Here is a 27,075-nt window from a genome sequence, read left to right on the forward strand (position 1 = left end):
CACGCACGCACACATATACATTGAAGGATCCACATTTACTTCCATTCAAGCATCTGAAGAGAAAAGTTATGGTTTATGAAAATAAAAAATAATGTCATGACCACTGATAAATAAGTTAATGATCCAATTTTAAAAACCCCTTTGCACCTATGTATGACAATGCAAGATTTTCAATCTTCACTCGAATACAATAATTGCAACATGCTACATTCAACTTGTTTTTACAACAAAATGTTTATTCAAGTAAATTGCTTTTAAGCAGGCAAAAAAACGTTACAAAAAGATACAGCCAAGTTAGTCTCACTTTCATGGCACTTGCATCTGTGCATGGTTTTGGTGCTCGTTGTTCTCAACAAAACCAGAATTCATATTCTCAGAAGCATGCATTTCTTGAGGAACAGGTGGATTTATGAGAGTCATTGGAATCACAATATCTTCTGACAAGTGACCTTGCATTTCTCGATGTTCTTGACAGAGTGCACACCAATGCATGCAACAATGGACCATACATGGATCGCATGGTGAATTCTGCAAAAGCAGGTCAAATAAGTTGTATGTTTGTCACTATCTAAGCTATATAAAATGAGAGTAATATACTTAAATTCACTGGAAGCGGTTGAGGATAAAGGGGGGTTAGTTATTAGCTTCACCACTTCCATTTTGGAACATCCACTCTCTGAGTGTAATGGATAGGCTAAAGATGCTCACATGCCACACTACATAGAACTCTCAACAAAGCAAAAAGGCAACATTGAACTCTCAACAGGAAAAGAATGCCAAAAAGGTTGTTGCTGCTCATGCTCAAAAGGCTCATACGTTATAAAGGATTCTATTCATGTTAGGTTTCATATTGCTCCCTATCACATGAGACACCTCCAAGGACATTCCAATTGAACAGGAAATATCTTAGGTTTCAGTACATTCAGACATGAAACAGTACAAATGCACATCCATGCACGTTTTGAGAAGGGATCTTTCTGACAGATAATTGCAGGCTTTCTGGACTTTGCCAGTGAATAGCAGTAATTTAGGGACTATAAAGTACTGCTGTATTAAGATAATGGCATCCATTGAAGGTTCCTTTGTTTGATTTTGGGAGCACATTGACATTGAAACTGTTGCATTTTCAGACAGGAGCAATAGCCTGCCTTGAAGGTTCCTTTGCTTGATTTTAGGAGTTAGTACTTGGCATGCCCTGCTGGGAACAACCATAACAATCCTTAATTAGCTTAGCAGATGGAATTTAAATATCAGGATTCCAAAGCCTGTTTGAAACGTTTGCAGCTGTTCCCCTGTTTTTTTTCTGTGATGTGTTGCATGTTTGTTTATCACATTGACGTGCATGGTTTGCCACTCAACTTTGACAAAACACGTCATTTTTGTTATTTCATGAAAGCATAACTTATAAGGAAAATAATTGCATTAATGTTCAAAGAAATAAAGGTATCAACAACTAGGGCAAGAAGTAATGCAGGAAAAGAAGTTTGTTACAATAAGCCTACAATTTACCTGAAGGTGATATTTCTTCTGTAAGGTTTGCCTAAACAGACCAGTGTATATGCCACACATCCACCATGCAAATAATAAGCCTTCTCCAATCAGAAAAGCACTGTGAGGATTAACTCCGTGGAATATAGCTGTCAATAAACCTAAAGCCATGCCACCTTCAACAAAAATTGCATGACAAGTGCAAGGTCTTGTCCAAGGTGTGTCGTCCCTTAGCCTCTCAATATTACGTCCAAATAATATGCATGGACAGAACAAGCCAAGACAGCCTGGAACAGCATAAAAAATAATGAAATCAATAATTATTATGTAGAAACGTGAAGAACATGGATGATTTACATGAACCCTATGAAAAATAAATCTTGGCTGTTACAAAATAACAAAATAGCTAATATTTAAGGAACTCAGAACACAATAACTATCATCAGATGTATGGCATTTTATAATAACATTTCAACAAAAAGGGTTAAATCTCATAAACTTAAAATATAGAAATTAAAAAAATAAAAACTAAATATAACACAAAAAAGAACAAGAAGCACACTGATCTATGCAAAAATTTCAAAAACATTAATGATTTAAATGCATAAAAGATAAAACAAATCCATCACTCCCGAAAGCCTCAGTTACGTATCAAAATTTAAGAAATTAAGAGAAATATCAATCAGTCTGAATGCGCACAATGGAAACCATTAAAACAATATTCCAATATTCTGCAAAATGTTTTCATAATCCATTATTCAAATAGAATTTTCTGATTAGAATTGATAAATATAGAGATAATGATGTTACAATCTTAAAATTCATGATCATGTTTTATCATCTTATCCTGACTATAAGCATCTAACACCCAGTGGCATATATACATCTTTATTGAGATCAATAAGAGGTCTAACCTCACCACACATCATAATGCTAATAAAAAGTGTTTCTAGATAGAGCAGTGTAGCAGATTATGTATCGACATTCCCAATCATACTTCATGATGCATCATCAAGAAGAGGAAAAAGATGTATCGAGATGAAAAAATGTTTCTCTTACAGTTCCCGATGATGGATCATGGAGTGTGATCTGAAACACCAATACAAACTCTAATACACAGTTATAAACTTATCCAAATGGAGGCAGATTTTTGCAATCCAAATATATTGACGGAAAGCTTTTTCATCAAATTTGCAGTGGACAAGGTATTTCTCAGTGATTTTCTTGTTTGGTGCCAAATCTTGTTCATTGAAGTTTGAATCTTGGTTTTACACAATATCATTTTGTTGATCTCTATATGATGTGATAAGTGTATCATTCATGTCATAATAGGTTATGCAACACATCATTCTATTATCACTTTGACTAGGGACAATTATGAGTCGTGGGCAAAAGGAATCATCACTCATTGTAGATGGCTTAATCTCTTGCCTTATATTTATGGACTCATTCCTGAGCCAAAAACCAAATTTGGGGAAATAAGAATGATCATATCATAGGGTTGATTGATTGTAGTATCAATCAGAGCTTCTTCTATGATATCTACCCCAAGTTCAAAGGTATTCAGTGCCCACACACAGTTTGGACTATTATTTGGGAGATTTTTGGAGATCCATTGTTCCTCCATCCCCAAGATGATTTTGCTTCAAATTGTCTTCTCCCACTTGATGATGTTGACAAATTTCCTTTGATGATGGGACCTTAGAGGAATTTGAATATGATGCAGCACTTGAAAGTTACGATGATCCAATGACTCCACCTGCAACTCCTACTTTTTTAGTTGAGATAACACATTCACCTTTTGTTGGTGATTCTGATGATCCATTGCAACAACAGGTATCTATTTGTCTTCCTAATTGGGATCCCTATTTGCTAGACATCGGTTCATTGTTTGTGGAGTCTCACATTTCGTATTTGGGAGACATACTTGACGGGATTTCTCTTCTTTTAGATAATAGTTTCATCACAGTTGGAGATTCCTCTACATTGTATTTGGAGATTGACATTCATGAGTTTCCTCCACTTGATTTGTCACATTTCATGGTTCAATTTGATCATGCTTACGTGATGGCTTCTTCGAGCATGGAGACTCCTATTCAATTTTCAAAGGCATTTCTCCTATTTGATGATAGTCGTGGCACCAGTGTTGTCACTTCATCTTTGTGTTTGGAACTTGTTCAAAATCAGTTTCCAGTGGTTCCTTGCTTATCACCTTCTATTGTGATTGGGTGTGCACCTAATTGGTTTGTGGCATCTACATCATCCAAGGGCATGGCGACATATGAGCAGATTTCAGAGACATAATCATCCTACATTTGGATTCCACTTCCTAATTCCTATCCAGAATGGGAAGCAATCCTGCATTTGTACTTGGTGTATCTTCTTCCAAAAAGGAGAAATGTTGTCTGTAGGCATTGGACTACGTTTTGTCTTCAAACACTCACCAATTCTACAAAACATTATCCATTATGGGGGGCCGGGTAATGTAATCTCCTTTCCTTCCAATGGGAGGGTCATTGATTGTATATACATGATGTATGTAGTCCTTGGGGGCTGCAATTGAGTCCTCCATACATGCATCTTGTTTTTTTATCTCTGTTGGAGAGGAGTTTTCTCCCATGTGGTTTTCTACTTTTCTCCACTTGTGAGAGACTGCATTTGCTTTGTACATGGGTACCTAAAATGGTCTTGTAGCTGAGACCCATATTGCATAATAATCTTCTCCCTAAGTTGCACTTGAGGGGGTGTTGGAGTAAATAATATTTACTCATGCCTAAGTTTACTTAGACATTTATCATTTTAGTCTTGCATTTAATGTTTCCTAAGTGCATTGATATTTGTAGTGTGGTAGTTGATATTTACCTACTCTTACCTACCCTCAGATCCTATTGAGACACGTCATCTTGTGCTCTCAACTCTCTCGCCTTTTGCTTTATAAAGAGGCTCATTGTACATTGTTTTGCATCTCAAATCAATTCATCTCTTCGGTGAAATATTTGTTTCTCTATGAAGGTTATGTTACAGGTTGTGCTCTTACTCCAACATGGAACAAGGGCATTAATGTCCCAAAAATCAATGCTTTCTCTCTAAAAAATTCTCTTAATAACTAATCTTGCCTTATACCTCTCAAAAAAACAATCAGAAATTAATTTGTCTATAATCCCTCTTGCATTTCACAATGCTCTTCCCTTGAGAATATGGAACAAACCTTCAAATCTTATTCTTTATCAAGGAGTTGCCTTCTTCCACCATAACCTCCTCTCATTCATCTCTATCATTGACCAGCATATAGGATTGTGGATCACAAAGGTCCATAACCCTAGTCACAAAAAAATTAGCCTGATTTCCACTTCAGGTCTTCCAGCTAGTAATCTCATTCTCCGTATCATCCTTAGTATCCTTAAGAATGATAACATCCCACAATTGGGACAAAGAACCTGTTGTGACCATTTCACACATCGCCCCATCGCAAATGGGGACCCCCTCTTTTTGCTTGTTTTTCGCTCGCTTTTGCTTTCGTTTTAGGGTTTTGTTAGTCGATTGGTTGTCTGGATTTAGGGCCAAGCCTTAGGGTTTTAAATTCTGCCTTTTCAAGCCAAAATCCAGTCGTTTTTGAGAGCTTTTGAGCTTCCTTTTCTAGAATGCAAATTTTGAATGCCATAAATTCGCCAAAATAGTCTAATTTTCAATTGGAATGTTCATGCAGAGCTTAAATTTGTCTAAGTATTGACTGTCAATATGAATTTTTTTGTCCAATTGAATATTTTGACCAAATTTTGACTTTTTTGATTTTTGATCCTGGGCATTGGAATTGATTTGTTTTCGCCTCGTGAAGTGTTAAAATGTGAAAAATCTTGTTATTTTGGCCTGTAGGAGCAAAATCGCTCCTGTCCCTCAGTGAAGGACGGGAGCTCATTTTCAAATATCTCATCGTCCTTGCAGAGTCCAGGCAAATTTCAAGTTGGAAGTGATGGAGAGCGGCGAGATCTTTCCATTGAATATAAATTGAAGATTTTCATGAGCACAGAAATGCCTCCAGGAGGAAAATCGCTCCTGTCCCTCAGTGAAGGACCGGGGCTACAATTCAAATTTCGCCTTGTCCTTGCAAGATTTAGAAAACTTAACAATTTGAAAGGGTCCGAAGGAAGATGCTTTGCCAAATGAATATAATTTGAAATGCAAAAACGAAGGATAATGACCTATATTGACTAAATCGCTCCTGTCCCTCTCCAGGGGACCAGGGCGAGGTACCTTGTAGCTCTCGTCCCTCTCCCAGGGACTAGAGCAATTTCCTTCATTATGCAAAATCCAAACAAGGGTCAAGGCAAGTTTACGTTCAAAAACAAGGGAAAACATGAGATGAACGCATTGAATATAAATTGAAGATTTTTGGGACGTCCATACCAGTGTTAAATGCCTAGTTCGCTCCTGTCCCTCAGGAAGGGACCAGAGCGATTTTTGATATAATTGCTTTTCTTGCAAGGTTACAAACAATGTCAAGGCATGAACGAATAGAGTGAAGAAGGACGAGTCCGTTGAATATAAACTTGGAACCTAGCAAAGTGAGATAGTGGCCACAAAGGGAGGATCGCTCCTGTCCCTCTCCAAGGGACCAGGGCGATACAATGGTGATGATACTTCCTACGCAAGTTCAAGGTCGTTCCTCCAAAGTTCAAGGTCGACACAAGTCAAGACAAGGTGGCGAGGGACGTTTCAAGGCATTTTCAATCAAACACAAGCATCAAGGTCGTCACGTTGGAAGGGTTTGCGCGTTAAGACCCAGGATCGCTCCTGTCCCATGGGAAGGGACCAGAGCGATATTTCCATTAAGGCATCGATTTCAAAAGACAAGCAAGTGTTAAGCGACCCCAAGGATCGAAAGGACGTCATTACACGCATTGAAGATAATTGTAAGTTGAAATAAACAAGAACAAGCTCACAATGATGAATTTCGCTCCTGTCCCTCAGGAAGGGACCAGAGCGATGTTGAGTATATTGATCAATTCAAACAAGATTTTGAACGTCCAAACATTATCAATCAAGCTAAGGAGTCCATATCGCTCCTGTCCTTTGGACAAGGACCAAGGCGATGCTATTAAAAACACTCACGTTCCTTCAAGATCAAAGCGAAGCGAGGACGGGTGAGGTAAAGGACGTTATTTTGAAGGCAATAAACAATGAACCAAGGTTAAACGTTACCAACTTGAGCTCAAAATGGAGAAAAAACATGGATCGCTCCTGTCCCTCTCCAAGGGACAAGGGCGACGATCCTTATAACATCAAAGGTACCTTGCAAAAGCAAGTGGGACGTGCGTGGAATGGACAAGCAATGATATTATTCGCCTTACAATGGAAGTTCGAAGGTCAAAGATACAAGATGAACGTGAAGACATGGAGATCGCTCCTGTCCCTCTCCAAGGGACAAGGGCGATGTTAGGCAAAACACATGATATTCTTTGAAAATCACGTTAAGACAAGGACGCACAAGGTTTTAAATGGCATTTGGAAGATGATACAAGGAAAGGATCGTTTCAAAATGGAGAATTTCAAGCAAAAACCTTAGGATCGCTCCTGTCCCTCTCCAAGGGACCAGGGCGATAATGGTCATAAGATGCACTTGCTCGCACAAGAAGGAAATTCAAATTCGAAGGACCATTAAGTTGATCGATTTTCAACATGGAGATGAAGGAGTTGAACATGAAAAATGCAAAATCAAGACCAAAATCATGGATCGCTCCTGTCCCTCTCCAAGGGACCAGAGCGATGAGGTACGTCCCTTTATTTTCATATTTTTGGCGCCAAATTAAACAATTCAAATTTCCTCAAATGCTAAATCGGTAAAAAATTGAAAATCCTATTTAAATTGGCATTTAATATGGCGTTGATCTTTATTAATTATTTTTGCCTTTATTAAAATCGAAATTTGCAAATAAAAAACGCAAGGCATTAATAATTAATTAATTAATTAATATAAAATCGATTTCAAGCGCTCATTTAAGGAGGTCGGCCTTCTTATTTTATTGCAAATCATTTAAAATTATTTTTTAAAAAGTGTTTTTATCTCCAAGTCGGCCTAAGGGATAAATCGATTGCAAGCGCTATATAAGGGGAGTGGAATTATCATTTTCTACATCATTATTTTACCTTCCTTCATGCGAATTGAGAAGAGGCGAATATAGTGCGAGTTTCATTCATCCAAGGGTGGCGCGCTTAGTTATCAAAAGGTGGTGCGATTTCAAACCAAAGGTGGCGCTAATATCATCTTGTGTGGAGTGCGAATTGCGTTGAAGACCAAAGGTGGTGCGAATTTGAAGACCACACTAAAGGCGAACTTGGGGATCCTTCTAAGACCACGTCGAAGGTGCGAAACTTGGAGATTTATTTGTGTGAACTTGAAGATCCATTTGAGACCACGTCAAAAGCGATAATTGAAGATCACGTTCTCTCCAGAGGTGGCGAAGTCAATTTTGAGGAGATCATATTGAAGATTACTTTATACCTCAATTTTGCCTAGGCAAATTTTGTTTTTGCATTCTAGAATTAGCTCTCTATCGAGGTATGGCGATTTAATTGTTATTGCTTTATTCATTCATCGTCATATTTCAAATTTTGAATTTTGAATTTTTGAATCTCTTGGCTCAATCGTTGTTTTTTAGGAAATGATAACTCTAGAGACTTATCATGAGGTTTCCTAAAATTTATCTCTCTTATTTACGTTATTTATTGCAAAATCTATTTCTTATAATGAAATGTTGTGTAGGTACGGCGACTCCGAAGGCGGGAGCATCCACCAGCCGCTCGGCTCTCATGAAAGAGGATCAGAAGACCGAAGAAGTGGAGACCAAGATCGTGTCTAAGTGGAGCAACATTGGAGATACCAACTTGGGGAACTTTAGCACGAAGAAGTTTCGAGAGGTCCCTTACATTGGCAAGCCATCACCTGTCGCCCGGAGAATAATAGAGAGTGGCATCATTAAGGCGGCCGGTTTTCCTCCAGCTATTCAGTGCCACGAGTTGATGATCGAGTGTGCCCGTCACTACAATCCACAGTCCAGGACAATTGTGTCCAATGAGGGAAACACTTTGGCGTACCTTTCAGAGGAAGCCATAAGTGAAGCTTTCCATCTTCCAGAGCACAGGGACATGATATACAAGAGCATTGAAGGAGCCAGATCAGTGTACGATGATGATCCAGATGCTTGCCTAAGCATAATCAACAAGAACTGGCTACTTAAGAGTCGTCCCCGTCTGAGCAAAGTACCGAACACACCACACAGGATTGATTTCCAAGAGGAGTACAGAGATTTGATTACCATGCTCAACAGAGTTACAGGAGCACCTCATGCCTTCTATTTTGAGAAGTGGATGTTTTACTTCGTCCAGGTGATTGTTCAAGGAAAGGGTACGATACATTGGGCTAGGATAATTAGCCATTGCTTAGACGTACAGTTGAGAAGACTCAGGGCTACTAAGTCCTTCCACATGAGTTCATACGTCATCTATGCCTTAATCAGGAGCGTTGAGTACGCAGGACTACCTCACAGAGGAGTGATTGGAAGAGGACCCGGCGAGGTCAGAGCTTGTGAATCCTATACCTACTTGCATCATCCACCAGGGAAGAACTACAAGTTAGTCAATGATACTTTCACGATGAACATCACAAGGACGTTGCAAGGAGGGATTCACAATAGATTATCTCAGGATGCCCAGGAATTCATCAAGAGGTACGGTGCTTGGTTCATTCAGTTTCCCAAGTTCACTTACATTAGAGTGCATGGATGTCCTTTACCTCCATACATGTTGCCGAGGTACCCGACAGATAGAATTGTGTTACTTGAAGTAACAAGGCAGTTGGCAGCATATGTGAAGGCATTCAGACACAGACATCAGAATGGAGTTCAGGTACCTATTATTTTGGGTAATTCAGTTGAGGTATGTCCCAATGTCTCAGCCATGGATGACGCAGAGAAGGAGTTAGCCTTGTACCCTTTTTCATCTTTTGCTTGGAGGAATAGTTTTGATCCCCATGGACATTTAGAGGAGACGGTCGGTAGAAGATTTAGACATGAGCACCAGATTGAAGATTTTATGATGAATCTCCTAGATGATCTCGAAGTGAAACGAAAGATACATTCTAGATTGCCTTTGGATTTCATCAGGAAATGTAAGATTTACCGAGTAGCCGACCAAGCTCAGGACAACGGCAGGCACATCCAATCTTCATATGATAGAGAAAGTAAAACAATTAGTTTGAATTGGAATGAGCCCGAGGCCGTGGATTTAGATGATTTGATGGCACCAGTCTTGTCTTGTACTCGCAGATGGGTAGACGTTCAGCATCAGAAGTTGAGAGAACAAGGCATAGCTATGTCTTTTACTTTGGAAGAGAAACCAGCCGAAGGTGGAGCCAGTGTTAGTGAAGGCAATCCTAATCCTAGGAATTCATGTGAAGGTAACCTTCGATGTGCCAGTGAGGGCAATCTCCATTCGAGAGGTTCGAAGAGAAAGGAAAGATCAGAAAAGAAAGAATCTTCCAAGAAAAAGCAAGGTGCCAACAAAGATCAAACACCAGGTACTTCTTCCAAACCAGAAGATAGAACAGTTCGAGTGGAAGAATCCATGGAATCGATGGTACAGAATGACAGACAGGAGGAAGGACAGGCACAGCATGTTTCGTCAGATGGATCTCTCCAAGACTATGATTTAGATAATGATAATGAAGTAACATCTCCTCCCAGACAAGAAGAAATAGTACATAAAGAAATTCGAGTTCAAGAGACAAGATCGAATATCCCGGATTGGTTGAAGGAAAGATTAACCAAGGTGATCGTAATTGAGGACGAGGACAGTGCAATTGATTTAGAGAGCCTTGTTGGACGTTCACATATGACAACAGAGAAGAAGAAGGCTACAAAGATGTCCAAGATGATTCGAGATGAGACTGGATCTAGAAAACTGCAGATAGCTACACCGGCAGCAGACAAATATGAGGGTGAAATCCTAGCAGAAGACTATCATATACAGACTATTGAGTTAGGACCATCCACAGCAGAGCAGACTTTAGATGATGCCACCGACACATTTGAGGCATTGAAGGACAAGCTTAGAGAAGAAGTGGAAAAGAATAGAAAGCTTGAGAAAGAGGTCGGTGCATGGAGGACATATTTCAGTCATATCAATGAACCTTTGGGACGTCAGGATCCAGTTAGATCACCAGTGCAGGCATTGCCCCTTCAATCGATCAATGAAGCAGAAAGATTCAGGAACCTGGTCCAGCGTACATCTAGTTGGATGGATAGATCTCATACAATGGCCATAGAGTTTGTTACAAGGATGTCGAAGATCACCCATCAGGCTATCCAAGTTCTTGAGATTATCCACAAATTGATGGCAACAGTAGCTGCATTTGCCCATACCAAGGACGTTGTCATCCCTATCTTGAAAGTTATAAGACACACATCCAGAAGAATTTTAGCGCAGGAGAGGATCTTAGAAGGTGATTCTCACAGTTTGTTTCAGTGGTCAACCTTACTCCATATAAAGAGTGTTCTCTTCGAGGACATCAGTGTTAGATGTGGTCAAGTTGAGGAGGTGATCAATCCGATCCAGGACAGAGTATTTGAGGTACTTCGTACCATTCTTGGCAGAAGGATCGAGGTCGAGACAGATGTGGATTTACAAGAATTTGAGGATAGAATCAAGATCATCTTTCGCAAGGACGCAGATGTTACAGATGAGCAGTATGATCAGATGTATGCCACCATGCTCCTGATTGATAGAACAAAGGAACTTGAACCTACTTGGGACACAGCTCTTCTAGATGCATTTGATCAGGTTATCCACTTAGAAGAGAGTATCAAGAATCTTCCCGAGATTCCAAACACAGAAATCGAAGGAATCGTGACAAAATTCATTGCATATGCTAAGAAAGAGAATTGGAAAGGGAATAAGATTCTAGATGAAAGGTTGTTACAGATGACATGACATCTTATTTCTCATTGGTTGATACCTCCTAGATTTTTGTGCCAAATTTAATATTTGGCTATGTATTTAATGTTGTTCAGTAAAAAGGAGGTCATTTGTAACAAACCCTAATTAGGGTTTAGGTGTCATGATCTTGTCCATTGATTTATTTTCAATCTGGACCTTTCATTGTAACTGGGGATGCTATTTATACCCCCATTTTTCATTTCATTTGGTAATAGATAGATAGTGAATAGTGTAAGAGATAATAGTTGATGTAATAGAGAGATTAGAATTAGAAGCAATTTTATTTTGTAGCAAGATTGAATCTTGAAGAGAGAAATTCAAGCAATTGTTGTATACGATGACTTGGAAATCAATAAAATATTGAAGTTATGGTGTTTTGTTGCAAATTTCTTAAGTTATCTTCATGGTTGTTGGATGTACTTGAATCACGCTCAATCAAAGTAGTTTGTTAATTTGAAAGACTAAGTGTGAGATTTGATATTTGGTAGGATTCGCCATCCAAACCACTAGCTTCTTGCTGATTGTAGGAACGCCTTGCGTGGTCGACTGGAAAACATTTTGAGTCCTTAACCTTCAAGCATTTTCGTATCTAGGATATGTACCTTCGTGGTAGTGTCCTTGGTCTTTGATGCATTGAACACCATTATTACCTTAGAAGATCGCACCAATTTCAATTGAGTTGTTATCTTATGGCAAAATTGAAGTTGGTTGAGTCTTGCCAAATCTCATTCATGCTAAGTCGTTCATAGGGTTAGGCTAGATTAGACTTCCTTAAACCCTGTCCTTTTGCTATTTTTTGAAAGTTCCTTTTTAGATTAGTAAAATCTTCGAGCCTTTGAATCCGTAAGACGCCTTGGAGGAAACAGCAAATCACATCATACCACTAAAAAAGCTTGTCCACACGTGGAGACCCCACTAAAAGAACCTTGGAGTCCATCTAACTGATCCTTTTTGCAGATCTTCAGCAGTTAGAGACTATTTTCTCAAGAGAGGATAAGATGCCTGTCGGTATTTTATTCTGTGTATGATTGTGTATGAAATACATGTCAACAGAACCTTCCTTCTAGGGCTAGGATTCTCATGCACAAGCCTATCCTCAGATAAAGCCTTATGTAGGGGGACATCCTCAACTTGAATGTCACCACCTAAAGTCAAAACTCCAACAAGAGGCCATCATAGCCTCCAATGTCTATCTTGTCTTGTAGAAGTGATAACATCATGAAACAATCCACTCCTCACCCATAGTCACCATTGCAAGATTTTGCTCATCTAGCGTAGGTGCCCCACCATCATTGAACACATTAGAAATCTGCATAATTCTCAAAAAGTCCACATAATAGCACTTCCCTAAATTCTCAAATAACATTGTCTGATCAATGACAACTTCATTTTGAATAATAACTTCATGCTTTACTAGATACCATAACCTATAGGGATTTGACTCTTCAGAACTCTTCCCAGATTTACATCTCTTAGGATCTAGCTTCTTCCACTTTTCATCTGGAATGGACCATATGCAACTACCAAATACCTTGCACTATATAAAAAGGGCCTCCTACCACACCACTTCTCATGCCATGTCACATCCATTATGTTCTTTATAGGAACCATGTTAAAGATCTGATTAGCACAATTAACAACATTGTTTGGAAATATAACATGCATACCTTTGCATAGATACATCATGCCATCTCAACCAATGTCTTGTTCTTTTGCTATGGTACAGCATGTCCTTTGGAAGTAATATGGTGTAATTTTTTATGCAACATCATGATTCTTGGTTTCTCAATTTGATCTCAGGCATATCACTGGACACCTAGATTTGTTTCTCTAACAAAGCTCTCCACTCACTAAACCTCTACAAGGTAAGATAGTTCTTTTGCAAAAGAAAATAGACCCAAGTCCTCAAGAAGTATTGATTGTTGAGAAGCATTAAAAATAAAGGATGATTCATGTAACATATTGTCATGCCCCTGCCCATTTCCAGCAATTAGACGATTTAAGAATAGTGCTAAACAATGAAGTGACGCTAGCAATAGAAAGTAGTGCTAGCACATTAGCTTAATTAAAAATAAATTATTATTCTCATGAGGCAGCGATGAAGGGTGGTGACTCCATCGAGGAATTAATATATAGGGCAAATCATTTCATAGAGAAATCAATAATTTTTGGAATAAATATTATGACTGTTAACGATGAATTACAGCCAAGGAGGACAAAAACTCTCCAAGGTAAATTGAGAGTTTAAAGGACAAAAACCCTTAATTGCCATTGCTGAGTTAGGGATGAAAACCTCTCATTCAGGCAGATCTGAAAGCACTTGCAAAGTAGACATACAAGAGGAAATCATCAGTCTGAAGGAGAATTATAGCAGAAAATCAAGATATATTTATTTTCAGAATTATGTCAAAAATTGTTAATCTGAATATTACAATAAATTGATAATTTTAGACCAAGTCATTTTTATAAATTTAATGCAATTGTCATTTTGAGTAAGGATTATTATTTTAGGGAAAAAGTTAGAAATGTTCTAGAAAGGGACATTACAATTGGTATCAGAGCAGCAATCTTGCCAGCCTGCTGATTTAAAAAATTACTTTATGCAGTTGAGCCAAAGAGATCAATGGACCTTGGAAAGAGAACGAAAAAACTAGAAGCAAAATTACAAGAAACTAGCAATCAAATTAAAGTTAGAGGATAAAATAAAATGGGTGATCATGAAGTGGATCAAGAGAATGAATTGAAGGTTTATATGCAGCAACAAGAACAAACAACACAATTGCTTCTCCAAGCACTTTATGAATGATACAATCAGTTTTCTTAGGCCTACACAAACCCATGGAAGAGATATTAATTCAAACCATTCTGAAAATAACAACAAAACTTCATTTGGATCACCACCTAGAATAACACAGCCCACATGCTTACCTAGAGATGAGCAGTCGCAAGAAGAAGATGAACCAAACATGGCAGCAAAAGACTTTGATGAATGTATGGACTCATACTCAAGACTCGATCCAGATTTTAGAAGACAAATTCCATTTAGAGAATATAATAATGCAAGATCACGAAATATCTTAAGAGAAAAAAATAGACAACCCAACAAAGATTTACAGCACAGATTAAGTAAGATGACTCTCCCCACTTTTGATGACTCGGGGAAGGTCATTGCATGAGCATGGGAATACCTATCTTTCTCTTAGCCCCATGACGGAAGACGAAGCCATTAAATTTGTCAATTTTCACTTAACAAGAATAGCACAAAAATGGTGGCATCATGGTCTAGTTACACAAGGGCATCATCTAATTGTAGCATAACTTCACACAACAACTCATAGAAAGGTTTGATAGAAAATCCCAGAGATACATTTTAAAGAGTTAACACGCTAAAGCAATGAGGTACAGTGGAAGAATATGTAGAAAAAATTCAAAAAAATCTCAGTTATGGTGCCAAATATTACAGAAAAAAAGACAATTTTTTTATTTATCGTAGGGATTTTAGAATCACTTAGGGGATTGATCCAAGCTTTTGAACCATCATCTCTACAAGATGTTATTCAAAGGTCTTTGAATTTGGAAGACGCCACACCTAAAAACAAGACCTATCCCAAGAATATAACATCAAGGTCGCATAAGCAACCCTTTTACAAGGATAACTTGCAGCCAAAAGCATTATCTTCTCAATCCAACAAGGTGAAAGAATCCAAAAAAGAGCTTGGAAGGAAGAAATTGTATTTTAATTATAGGGAGCCATGGGAGCCAGACCATAGATGTTTCAAGAAGGGACAAGTACACCATATGGAAGCAATGAGGGATGAAGAATCTGCGGAGGAAGAACTTAAACCTGAATATGTAATGGAAGAAGAGGAACTAAAGAAACAAGAAGTTAAGCTTGCAAGGGAAACATTTGCAACACTTCCAGGGGACCTGTTATCTCAAAAGCTTGCACCCTTGCTGAGCTATCAACTTAGCAACCTTGTGAAAAATGGAAACAACCCCGAAGTGTGGGACCTTGCGCAAGGGGGTTGAATCTCCGGAGAAGGTCGGCTTCCTTCTCAATCTAAGTGCAGGTGTTGAACCAACTCAACACTTCAAAAACTTACTCCTAAGCCTATCCTAACAACTTGCAAAGGAAAAGGGAAGAGAGAAATGTTTAAAATAAAAGGAGGTGATGCACCAAGAAGAGATTGTTTCTCTCCCTACCCGAAATGGCATAAAGAATCAACCAAAATACCCAGGAGACGGACAAACTCCAATTGTATGAGTGACCCCAATGGATGTATGGAGGTTAGAATTCACTGAATGTCAAGAGGGGAGAAGGTTTCCCACAAGTCACACTCAAAAATAATTTTAACATAGCATATATGAGAGAAGAACCACAAAACATACACCTATGATGAAGGTAAGGAACATACACGGCATACATAAGTTGAAGGAAGGCAAGAATGGTGATTTCAATTCATTATAAGGCCAATGGCCAAACTTACAGTTGCAAAAATGCAAGATAAATACAAGAGAAGTGAAAGAGCATAGAATAGCTCAAGCCAGCAGGGACACAACCCTTTCCAATGAGGCTTAACAGCTTTTATATAGAAAATTGGTTACAAGAGCGATCATGACCCCTGTGTGTACAGGGAAATGTCAGTCTAAGAGTGTAGGGAAGTGCATGCACTTGACTTTTGTACATGCAAGCAACCTAGCCATACCGTGAAAAGGCAACCCTGAGAAGGGTGGATTGATTGACCTTCCAAAGTCGGAGCATGCAGACATGACATAAACCACCACAACAAGCATGGCCCTGTACCTCTCTTGATGGAAATCCTGCCAAAATCATTAAATGCACCCCTGTAGCTCCACAAAAGAAGGTGCACAAGTCACAAAAGTTGTCGGAGCATTTAAAGATGAGTGTTGATCATGCCATCCGGAAGTGTTGCCAGCCGGAAAGAAGTCCGAGGACTTCGAAAACTCGAGTTCCCGAGGTGGGGAAGACAAGGAAGGAACTCCGGAACCTCGAGGTTCCAAGGTTTCGAAGTTCCGAGAAAGGGAAGAAGAGACTAAGCAAAAGGAAAAGGGGAGACCTAGCAAAGGAACTTTAGAACCTCGAGGTTTCGGGGTTCCGAGAGAAGAAAGGGGATAAGGGAAAGAAACTTCGGAACCTCGGGGTTCCGGAGTTCCGAATAAGGCAAGGAAAGGGAACTTCGGAACCTCAGGGTTCCAGAGTTCCGGACAACTGAAGAGGAGGGGGAAGAAAAGGGAGGAACTTAGGAACCTTGGGGTTCCGGAGTTCCGCGAAGGAGAAAGGAGAGGCAGCAGAGGGAAGGAACCCCGGAACCTCGGGGATCCGGAGTTCCAAGGAAGGGAAGAAGACCAGGAGGGAAGAAAAGAAGAGAAGGCAAAGAGAAGGAGCTTCGGAACCTCGAGTTTCCAGAGTTCCGGGGAACATGAAAGAAAAGGGAAGCAAAGGGAAGGGACTTCCTCCAAACAAGACAACACTTCTCACCTCATAATTCCTCTGCTTTTCTCCTTGATCAACTAGGGCAGCGCTGGTCCATGGATCGTATCTCTGATCAGTTCTTACTGATGGACCAAGGGTGTCATAAAATGACAATAGGACCCAAGTATCACCCTTTTAGAATCCGTTGTGTTTTATAATGTCATAACAGTGCTACACATAACTTCATTGATGAGGGTCTAGTGATGAGGATGAAACTAAGGCTGAAAACTTTGAGGGTTTCAAGCTAGTTATGGCTGATGGATTCACTATGCCTTGTGAACAAAGAATTCACTAACTAGACACCACTTTGGGGAGACACCGAAAATGTGAATATTTTTGTGGTAAGCACGGGTGATATGGATGTGGTTTTGGGCATTATTTTCAGAAGACGTGACTATGTTTCCAATATTATGGCAAGGAAGTAATTCTACAAGGTCTATCAAATGGATCTCCATAGATTGTGATATCTGAAAGGATGAAGAGGGCATTTAGTCATGGACAAGTAGAATGGGTAGCACAGTTTATGATCATGATAGATTTTCTCCCAACAAAGGGAAGACCACTCATATTGATATCCAATCTATTCTAGACAAGCCTAGGAGGGATTTCAGCAATATTCCATTGGGATTACCTCCTAAGAGGAGTATTGGGCACAACATTGAACTAGACGATGGAGCAAAACCGATCATCACCACACCTTAACCCCACCCAAATAGATATAGGAAGAGAATAAAAAAACAATAAGGAATTGCTTGATATGGGGCATATACAACCCAGCTCTTGCCCTTTTGCTTCTTCTATAGTATTGGTAAAAAGAAAGATGGTACCATGAGGATGTGTGGATTGCAGGACACTTGAATAAAAAACTATCAGGAACTGCTACCCCATCCTTTGTGTTGATGAAATAATTGATGAACTACATGGTGCAATAAATTTCTCTAAGATCAATTTGCATTCCAGATAAGGATGAGGAGAGAGGAGGTTCACAAAATTGCTTTTAGGTGTCATTGGACATTTTAAATTTCTAGTTTTACCATTTGGACTAAGTAATGCCCCGGCTACATTCCAATCCTCCATAAACCAAGAATTCAGTAAACAGTTAAAGAAATTCCTTTTGGTATTCTTTGATGATATACTGATTTACAGTTAAACTTAGGAAGATCATTTAAGACATATTGATAAGGTATTGAGAATACTAGAGCAATAGTCACTATTTACTAAAGCATCTAAATGTGAATTTGGAATGACTAAAATCTTCTATTTAGGGTATAAGATCAATGCCTAAGGAGTTAGTGTAGATGAAGAGAAAATTAAAGCAATAGTAGATTGGCCTCAACCTAAGACTTCAACACATTTAAGGGGATTTGTAGGACTCTACAATTATTACAAAAGGTTTGTCAAAGGATTTTCAAGGCTGATTGTCCCATTAACAATTTTAACTAAGGTGCTTTTTCATGGAGCAAAAAGGCACAAAGTGCTTTTGACAAGCTCAAAGAAATAATGAGTTCGTATTTGGTATCAGCCATTTCAGATTTCTCTATTCCATTTGAATTAGAATGTGACGCTTCAAGAGCCATTTCAGATTTCTCTATTCCATTTGAATTAGAATGTGACGCTTCAAGAGAAGGTATTGGAGCCATATTGATGCAAAAGAAACATCCAATAGCTTTTGTGAATTGCAAGCTTAAGGAAATGGAAAATAATTATTCTATTTATGACAAAGAGATGGTAGCTATTATGCATGAACTAGTTTAGACAATACCTAGTTTGTGGGAGGCTGTAATGTACCGTACCTGATTAACATAATTAATCAATTTCAATATACTTAAATTGATTGAGAGACTAATCATGCAGCCAGTCATTGATATTCTTCAATTTATTAATTATTAACAAGTGCTTATTTATTTTCCTCATTAGATGATTAATTTCATTATTCATAGTTCTTAATATAGATATCAAACACTGCTACTACTTCAGTTTTAAGGGGAAGGGATTATGTATGTTACCAAAGAACTTAGAGACCAAATACAATTGGCTCCCTCAAAGTTTACAGATCCAAGCCCTTACTTATCTTGGGTCTATACCCTCAAGGCTTATAGGTCACTGATCCCCACCCTATCTTGGGACTTAACCTATTGCTTGGATTTAGACTGCCCCTCTTTGGAACATCTCATCCCCATCTTCTTAAATACTGATAATAGCAGCAAGAATGAAATTGCATTTACATATTCCTCTTATTGACCATTACCTTAAGAGTTCTTCCTAATTAATAGTCTGAGATTATTAATTTGTACTGTTCAAGACATTGTATACACACACACACATATATATTCTTTAAATTATATTTCAGATATTATAGTTTTAGCAGAATGTTTGCAGAATAAAACATTAATAGTGTAACAGTAATTGTCCAACATACCGTTGGCAGCAAGATGCAATTTGCTGACTTCCCTCGACTCAGCCTTTCTTCCTTTTTATCCTTCAATGCTTTCTCCCCACTTGGAATCCTGTCTTATAAACTTTTTCAATGGTCTTGTGTGCAAGGACGTGGCTCTTAGTCAACGCCCCTTTCTTTGCACCCCTACCATAAATCGTGAGTCTCTTAATAAGCTGTTGCTACGAATAATGGAATCATGCCTTTCAAACAGCACTTCAATGCTTGGAATTAATTTTTTATATTATTTAATATTAATTAGTATTGATTGTAAATTAATATTAAATATTAAACATTATTTTTTAATTTATTATATTATTTAATATTAATTGTTATTGATTGTAAAATAATATTAAATATTAAACATTGTTTATAAATTAATATTTAGATATTGATTATATAAGAATATAAGATAGAAAATGGTTATATAAGAAATAAATTAATAAGATGAGAAAGAAGATAATTGATTATATATTAATATTTTTACAAAGGCTGTACAACCTGAGTTGGTCTAGTGGTGGAAAACTTGCTCTCAATAGAGGTCACAAGTTCAAATCCCACAAAGGGGGTAGGGTATGTACACCTTATCGGCTTTGGCCCATTACCTATCAATAAAAAATATATATTTTTACAAAGGCTTATTGTTAAGAGTGATCATAATAGTCTAAAAGTTTTCTTGAACCAAAATTATCTAAATAATAGACAGCAGAAGTGGGTTAGCAAGTTGTAAGCCTATGACTTTAATATTGAGTACATGAATGGAAAGAATAATGCGGTGGTCAATGCTTTGTCACAAAGGCCTCATTTATGCTCTATGACGGATATTTCTGCTCACTAAAAAAATTTGATACTCGCTGAATATGCCAAGGATGCATTTGCTAATGCTATATTGGAAGGCAAGCTACAAGACGACAAGTACAAGATGGTGGAGGAGCTCATCCTCTACAAAGACCAAATATATCTCATCCCAAGATCAAAAATGAAAGAAAGGATTTTAAGGGCATACTATGATACTCCATTGGTAAGTCATCAAGGTTATTATAAAACATACAAACAAGTGAGGGAAAGATTCTCTCAGAAAGACCTCAAAGCAGATGTTTTAAAGCATATCAGGGGAAGCATGTTTTTTCAAAGAAACAAGATAGAACAGGCATTTCCAGCCGATTTGTTACAACTCTTATCAATACCAAATCAAAAATAGGAGAGTATTTTAATGGACTTCATCACAAGGCTTCCGAAAGTACAAGGAAAGGATTATATATTTGAAGTAGTAGATAGACCAAGTATGCTCATTTTCATGCCATGTATTTTCAATATAGATGGACTACATGGACTACCTCAAAACATCAAAAGTGACAAAGATAGTAAATTCCTCAATTTATTTTGGTAGCACTCTTTAAGTTGATTGGAACAGAACTTACCCCAAGCACTAGCAACCACCCACAAAAGGATGGGCAAATTGAAATTGTAAATAAGTGGCTTGAAGGGCATTTGCAGAGCTATATGACAAGGCAACAAACAGCATGAATCAAATGGTTACATCTTGGATAATATTGCTAAAATTCTAGCCATCATATGTCAATAGGAATGACTCCCTTCAAGACACTATATGGTTATGACGCAATACCATTTAAGGATTTAATTCTTATAGATAGCAGAATCCTTGGAGCAAAAGACTTGGTGCAACAGAGTGTGGATATTTAAAACACACTCAAAGAAAACTTACAACATGCCCAGAATCAACAAAAAATGTATGTTGATCATCATAGATCTGAAAGAACATTTTAAGTTGAATACGCGGTTTTCCTAAGGTTACAACCTTATAAACAATCCTCCCTCAAGTGGTGTAGAGAAACTCAAGCCACAATTCTATGGACCATATAAGATTATAAGAAGTATCGATAAAGTTGCTTATGAATTGGAGTTACGAGCAAATAGTCAAATTTATAATGTCTTTTACATATCTCGCCTCAAGAATTAGACCATGTCTAGAGTTAACCCACTTGATGAGGATAAAAAATTAATTTTGGAACCCAAAGCCATCATTGACATGAAAGAAAATAAGTTAAGAAATAAGGTTATTCCAAAACATTTGGTTAAATGGAAGAATCCACCTATGGAGGATGCCACTTGGGAAGGAGCAGAAATTTCCGATCAACCCAATTTAAAATTGCTTGAGGTCAAGCAATCTTGGGAAGGGCGGACTGTCATGCCCTGCCCAATTGCTGCCTATTGTTGTCCATTTCCAGCAATAAAGCAATTTAAAAATTATGCTCATCTCATATACAATCAATTAAATAATGAAGTGACACTAGCAATAGGCAGTAGTGCTAATACATTAGCTTAATTAAAACAAATTATTATTCTCAAAAGGCAGCAATGAAGGGTGGTGACTCCTTCAAGAAAATGTTATAAAGAGCAAATCATTTCATTGAGAATATCAACAATTTTTGGAATAGATAATATGTCTATTTACCAGTGAATTACAGCCAAAGAGGACAACAACCCTCCCAAGGTAAATTGAGAGTTTTAAGGATTAAATCCTTTAAATTCTCTGAGCAAGTTAAGGACAAAAAACCTTAATTACCATTGCTGAGTTAGTGGCTGAAACCTCTGATTTGGTCAGATCTCTAAGCATTTTTCAAAGTAGACATACAAGAGAAAATCATCACAGTATAAAGGAGAATTACAGCAGAAAATCAAGATATGATTTATTTTCAGAATTATGTCATAAATTATAAATCTGAGTATTATAATAAATTCATAATTTTAGACAAAGTCATTTATAAATTTAAAGCAATAATCATTTTGAGGAAGGATTATTGTTTTAGGGTGAAAATTAGAAATGTTCTAGAAAGGGGCACCACACATATATCAAATTGAACCAACTCTAAGTGTCACTCTATATGAAATAAATCAACATTCTCAAACTTATCTCAAGGATGCATACCACTCACATGCCCTCCACATACACCCACAATAGTAGTAGGAGGTAGACCATGGAACATATCTAAATGGCACATCTACTCCATGCTTGTAAAATTCAAGTGCCCTAATCTCCCATACCATATATATCCTCATCCATCTCAGCCACAAAAACAAATTACCCCTAGCCCTTAGAAACATCCCCAAACATAAATTGTATTTCCTACAACTACATGAAGCTTGTTTGCGATATCCTTCATCACAAATATATCAAGCCAAAAGCCTAGCTTCTTCCCTTGTTGAGTGATTTTTGGCCTATGCATATAAGATTAGCATTCAAATCACAAACGTGGCAAACACCATGGATAACAACATTACTCATATCAACGTCACCATTTCCAACAACAGTTAGTGTTGAAGTATCCGCAATTTAAATTAGAGATCTTCTCATCATTACATTTGCTAAGCAAAGTGAACAAATTAATATCCTTAGCCATATGATGCCTGCACCTTGAATCCACAATCCATTTAGATCTAGAAGTGTGAGAATACAAATCTTTGGACATGTAAGTAACAAAAGTAATATTCTTACCACTAGCCTTGTTGTCATAGTACTTGAGATATTCAATCTCTTTCTTAAGATCCTTCATCTTCTTCAAACAGGTACTAGCCATGGTTTCCTTTGGATGTATCTTTTCACCTTTCCTTTTGGTCATGTAAACATGCTGCTTCCAACCATGTTTCCCAACTTTGTGAAATTCTCATATTCCATAAACAAAAGTAATCACAACTCATAAAAATTTACTTTGCTTGCATCCTTCATTGCGACCCTGAAGAAAAGAAGTGTGGAGAGAAAGGCATCAAATGGCAGCTTCAGATTCTCAAGTGCAATCTCCACCAACTAATTATCATTTGTATTCTCCCCTGAATTCCCTAGCTGCTGCTAAATATCATTGATGCAGTCCAGGTAATCCTCAATCCAATCAAAATCTTTTGGATCGAATCTGACTAAATCACTGTCCAACATGAAAATTCAGGACTCATTTGGCTTGTTAAACAAGTTTTGCAAACCATCCCACATCTCCTTTGGAGTCTTCTCCTAGAAATGAAAACGAAGTTAAGGAACAATGTGCACCTTCAAGATCACCATTGCCTGTCCTCTCTTCTCCAAAAAGTGAAAAAGTGTTTCGTCCTCTACACAATCCACCACAACCTAAAACCATAAAGTTCTCTCACTCATCCATACACAAACCCTACAGTTGTGCTTGACCATCATGGCAACAATTGTTATTGCTTCCATCTTTAGTTGAGATCTTTCCAACAAATATTGCAAAGAATGTAGCAAAATAGGGGAAAAAAAATGTTCAACTACATACTAAAATTACTATAGCTATATATGAATAGACAAAGGATCCATTACAAATGCCAATACACATCCCTATCTTCAAATCTATTGATAGATATGCATAACCATGCAGTGTGTCTCCTTGTTCATTACTTATATATCAGTTATTCAATAAACTGCTCCTGGTTTAGGACTCACTGCATCCTCACAGGTCTGTTCAACTTTAGATAAAATTTTCAGCAGAAAAGATTACATTCAAAATTAACAAAAATATTATATAGCACTTAGCTAATAGCACAACATTCAGATGCAAGCATTTGTTACATAAAAGCCAATAGTACAACATTCAGATGAAGGCATTTGTTACATAAAAGTTTTTTATGGTCTGTGCTAGAGCTAACAGGCTATTAAGCTGTAAAGATATGCTAGGGACCCCAAAAAACAAATTTTCTCGCTTTGCATTTACAGGCTATTAGAGGCTGTAAAGATATGCTAGGGACCCCAAGAAACACATTTTCTCACTTTGCACTTACAACATACGGCTAAGAGAACCAAAATAAAGAGGACATTCTAAAGTAAATCAAGGTTGCACCAAAAAAGCATGTGTAATACAGGTTCTGAACAGATTTAAGTGAATTGAAAAAGATAAACATGTTATAATTCCAGGATGCTTACAAGTTTCAGGATCTTCAGCACAACCACAAATTCCGGTAGTCCAAGGTTCATCTGCTGGTGGCTCGTAACTTTCAGGAAGAGGCTGGCCACACTCTCGACATGTATGTGTGGCTAACTGATCAAAAGCAAAAATCAGCAGTTCAGTTTTATCATTTTCTTGCAGCAATAAGAACAGGAAACCAATACAAGTAATCACATAACTTCCTTGAAATGCAAATTACTCGAGAATTGGACATGAAATTTAGTTTCAGAAAACCAAGCCCCATCCAAATGAGTATTTAATACACAATGGGCATATAAAACCATAAACTAAGCTCCCAAACGCTGATCAAATTTTATTTGAACCCCATGAAAAAAACTGCAGCCATGTTCAATTAAACCTGTAGTGTAACAAGCATACAATTGCATACAATAACATAGCAAAGAACAAAAAATGAAGTGCAACAGATCCGAAGCTAAGCAGGGTATGGAAACAGTATGCAGGTTTACTACTGGAAAACTGTGAAACAATTGAATGCCTCTCAATATTCCAACATCCTTTGCTGCTCTTTTTGAGACCATGCATCAGAAGCCCACTAAATCCTCAATTATATATCTCCAGTATTTAGAATCACAAAAAACATAATTAAACGTGTTCAAGGAAGCATGGAAGGCATAGAATATGAAAAATGAGAATAAAGCAAGCAAAGACGAATGCTTCAAAAGCAATGTTAAAGATGAGAAGGTCAACAAATTGCCTGGCAAAAAAACTCCTAATGAATGAAAACTTTTTTTATTTTGAAATCTTAAGGCTTCAGTCTCAAATGCTATAACACGCTTGTTAAGATAGCCGCATTTAAAACCTGGCAGCAGAGAAATTTTCCAGCAGGGGATACCCACTGGTTTATGAAATCCAGGCCATTACTGTAAACCAACATTTTCAGTGTAATTGCAGGAAGAATCTGCCCAGCCTTGATGCTCAATAGCCATTCTCATCTCTAGTGACCCCGCAAGAGTTTTAACCCAATTTGACACACTCGGAAATAATGGCAGTAACATGAATAACAAACAAGTCCAATAACTTTGTACGTTAATTGACTGAATCCAATTGCATTAAGAAACACCCATTTTCAATCCTCCTGTTCGACCAAAAGGAGGCAACTACAATTTGTATGGCAAACAAGGGAAACTATACGAAAAAATGACCAGCAGTAGCGTTGCATGCTCATTGTAACAAGGGCATATGATAGGTACCAGTTATCAGGCATGCCCACTTTCCTTGTTCAAGTTAGTTTTTAGCTTGTACTATTAAGTCAGTGGGTAGAATTAAGTACCATCATTGATTTAGAACCCAAACCTAATGGAAAACCTAATCCGTGGAAGGGCCAATTGCATCCTCAACCTTAACATAATTTGCACGATATATCTACTTCATCACATGCACAAAACTTGATTTCAACCCCAACTGATTCGCACAGCGAATTTTATGACCGATACTTGAAATTCTTTTAATACGTACTAAATGCAAATTTGTTCCTTGAACAACGAATTTTCTCGAAATTGTATTACAGGCATCCACAAAAATAAGCCCATATAAACCCAACAAATAAAAAATCTCAGACATGTAATAGATAAGCGGTTTGAAAAGTAAAACAACCTGTGGAACATGTACAGGCTGATTAAGTTCTCCAGGGTGTATGTCCTCTACTTGGGTATCCCGTTCCTTTGTTAATTTCACATAACGTGATACATTGTTGTTTTCCGTCATTGCTACCTCTCTGTTCTTGTTGACAACTTGTCTGATGTACAGTGTGGATCCTCCTTTCAGAGTGGGGTTTTGCACTGTTTCAGAGAGCACCGGCGCGTAAAGGATTCTCAAACCTAGTTATTATGTTGGGTTTGTAAATTTCCGCTTCGGAAGGTCTTATTCCTTTAATTTTTGTCATTAAACGGCAGAGAAGTGGACAATTTTGTCAAGTGCACGTTGTCAGTGAGTAAAGCGATTTTTTCCATTCAAATCGTTCTGTTTCTATTATATCGGCACTTCCGCTATATACCTAGATAGAGCTGTGGCATAATTTTAAACAATTTGAGTGAAGCGGGTTCAAGTTATATAGAAGGAAGAGTACATGGATGAAAAAAAATTCAAAGAAAGCATGTGGGTAGGTCAGTTGGGGAGGAAAAAAGAATACTATATCAAACACTTTAATCCTACACATGATCATACACAAAAGAATTACATAGGAATGGATATAAAGTGAAAGGCAAAAATGATAATTACTCAAATAAGAACTAGCTCACATCAACTTAGATGTGAAACTAGGAGATGGATGATACCCAAAGAGGAATGGGAAGATAGGTGGTGTAGATATTGCACGCAAGGGGTGGTGGAGACTGAGTGGCATTACATCATGGAGTGCCTAGCCTACAGTGACATCTGGAGTAAGTATGTTGACACACTAAATGTGAACACCTTAAGTAGCTTATTTGATGAAGAAAAGATACCAAGAGTTGCAGATTTCTTAATCAAGTTACATTGTTTGGCTTCGTGGGCACGCTTGTAATTTGACGGTGTATATGCCCGTTTTTTCACTTTTGAACCATATATCATAGCTAAAAAATTTATTAGATCGTACTTGCCATAATTTATTATAAGTAATATAGTTAAAATTTATATTATTTTATAATATTTATTATAAAAAATTTAATTTATTTAGAATGTTATAAAATGGTAGGATATAATTG

The 27,075-nt window shown here is 37.6% G+C and overlaps 1 protein-coding gene across 1 annotated transcript; it reads right to left on the reverse strand.

Annotated features, from left to right (window-relative positions):
• Positions 1–54: 54 nt before the first annotated feature.
• On the reverse strand, positions 55–26,350 carry LOC131071289 (cell number regulator 6). Its single transcript, XM_058007084.2, has 4 exons — positions 25,988–26,350; positions 24,352–24,466; positions 1,510–1,775; positions 55–528 (listed from the first exon to the last, which is right to left on the reverse strand). Exons 1-4 carry the CDS (start codon positions 26,096–26,098, stop codon positions 307–309), a joined length of 714 nt encoding a protein of 237 aa, XP_057863067.2. The 5' UTR covers positions 26,099–26,350; the 3' UTR covers positions 55–306.
• Between the last annotated feature and the right edge of the window lie 725 nt (positions 26,351–27,075).

This window comes from Cryptomeria japonica, chromosome 1 (assembly GCF_030272615.1).
Source record: "Cryptomeria japonica chromosome 1, Sugi_1.0, whole genome shotgun sequence".
Taxonomy (NCBI): Eukaryota; Viridiplantae; Streptophyta; class Pinopsida; order Cupressales; family Cupressaceae; genus Cryptomeria; species Cryptomeria japonica.